This window comes from Coregonus lavaretus (assembly GCF_964263955.1).
Source record: "Coregonus lavaretus genome assembly, contig: HAP1_SCAFFOLD_2842, whole genome shotgun sequence".
In the NCBI taxonomy this organism is placed as follows: domain Eukaryota; kingdom Metazoa; phylum Chordata; class Actinopteri; order Salmoniformes; family Salmonidae; genus Coregonus; species Coregonus lavaretus.
This window is the reverse complement of record NW_028161174.1, coordinates 23,200-25,000: the sequence shown is the minus strand read 5'-3', so window position 1 is coordinate 25,000 and position 1,801 is coordinate 23,200. Positions and strand designations below refer to the sequence as shown.

The following is a 1,801-nucleotide window of genomic DNA, read 5'->3' as shown; positions in this document are numbered from 1 at the left end:
TTAATCCTATCCCTTTTATGAAGGGTTTAATATAACCTCTCTCTCTCTCCCCTCTTTCTCTCTTCTCTCTTTCTCTATCTGTCTTTCCTCTCCCCCCCCCCCCCCCACCAGGTTGAATGGATCTCTTCCCAGCACCGTGGAGATTCGTAACAACTCTCTAATCTTCAAGGGGGCGGTGACCTACGAGCTAGCTGGAACGTACGTGTGTGATGCCACCAATGGGATCGGGACTCGTACTGGACTGGTCGAGGTTAACGTCACTGGTAGGTTACACACTGGTACAAGCTTCTGCTTCTTCTCTCTGCTCTGGGCTTTTCAGAATGTGTCTCTGGGCTTTTCAGAATGTGTCTCTGGGCTTTTCAGAATGTGTCTCTGGGCTTTTCAGAATGTGTCTCTGGGCTTTTCAGAATGTGTTTCTGGCCTTTTTCTTGGCGTGAAGCTCAAACTTAATAAGGGCTTCTGGAATTGTGAGAGTGATATCAGTGGCATTGGTAATTCCACCCTCCCCATTACGCCCTGTATTGGTGAATATAGTAGACTAACACACACACTGTCACACACACACACACACACACACACTGTCACACATACACACATGCAAATGTATTGTCAGGAGGGTGGGGGAGCCTCTTGACTCTGGTTGGCTTCCTGGTTAATTGTTGGACTGCATGGTTAATGCTGAATGTATTCCTCTGGTTGGCTTCCTGGTTAATTGTTGGCCTGCATGGTAAATGCTGAACATTTCCTCTGGTTGGCTTCCTGGTTAATTGTTGGACTGCATGGTTAATGCTGAACGTTTTCCTCTGGTTGGCTTCCTGGTTAATTGTTGGACTGCATGGTTTAGTTAGATGCCTGTGGTTTCTCCAGGGCTCTTAGACATAAGGGAAGACATTTTGCAATCAAAGCTCTCCCTCCCTGCCTGGATTCACTCCACACACACACACACACACACACACACACACACACACACACACACACACACACACACAGACACACACACACAGACACACACACACACACACAGACACACACACACACACACACACACGCATACACACACACACACACAGACACACACGCACACACGCATACACACTCTCCCTCCCTCCCTGCAGACACTACACACACACACACACACACACACAGAGAAGTGCTCTAACGCACATAGCTTTGCATGTTGATTCATGTTGTGTTTTAAATTCTGTCTGCTTGGTGTGATCCTAACAGCTGTAACCTTTACTTCATCCTTTCTGTCTCTTCTGGTGTGCTAGCGTTCATCTCACTCTAGCATGGCTCAGGACAAAGGTGCTATAGATGAATCAGTGATGTCATCTTCTGCTTTTATAACATTACTGTGAAAGGGTTGGCCTTTTAGTGCTGTTGTTAGCTAGGTGATCATTAGAATAGAACATAAATAGTGTTTTCTTATCGAGAAATAGAGAGAGAGTGGGGGGGGGGGGGGGGGGGGGGGGGGGGAGAGTGAGGGGGGGGGGGGGGGGGGGGGGGAGGGAGAGAGAGAGAGAGAGGGGGGGGGGGGGGAGGATGTGATGAAGCTATCTGTTGGACAGGAAAGAGTAGCACTCGTATTATACACTGAGTGACAAAACATTAAGGACACCATCCTAATATTGAGTTACACCACCACTTTTGCCTTCAGACTCTACAAGGTGTCGAATGCCTTCCACAGGGATGCTGACCATGTTGACTCCAATGCTTCCCACAGGGATGCTGACCATGTTGACTCCAATGCTTCCCACAGGGATGCTGACCATGTTGACTCCAATGCTTCCCACAGTTGTGT

General features: G+C 48.3%; 1 protein-coding gene across 1 annotated transcript in view; it reads left to right on the top strand.

The window, feature by feature from the left end:
• Positions 1-437, top strand: part of LOC311121054 (nectin 1b-like) — a gene marked incomplete at its 3' end in the record, with an annotated part of 24,739 nt that extends 24,302 nt beyond the window's left edge. Inside the window, exons 4-5 of the mRNA XM_084195592.1 lie at positions 112-263; positions 364-437. Of these exons, the coding sequence (XP_084051718.1) occupies positions 112-263; positions 364-437 (226 nt within the window). The remainder of the gene's footprint in view (positions 1-111; positions 264-363) is intronic.
• Positions 438-1,801: the final 1,364 nt, after the last annotated feature.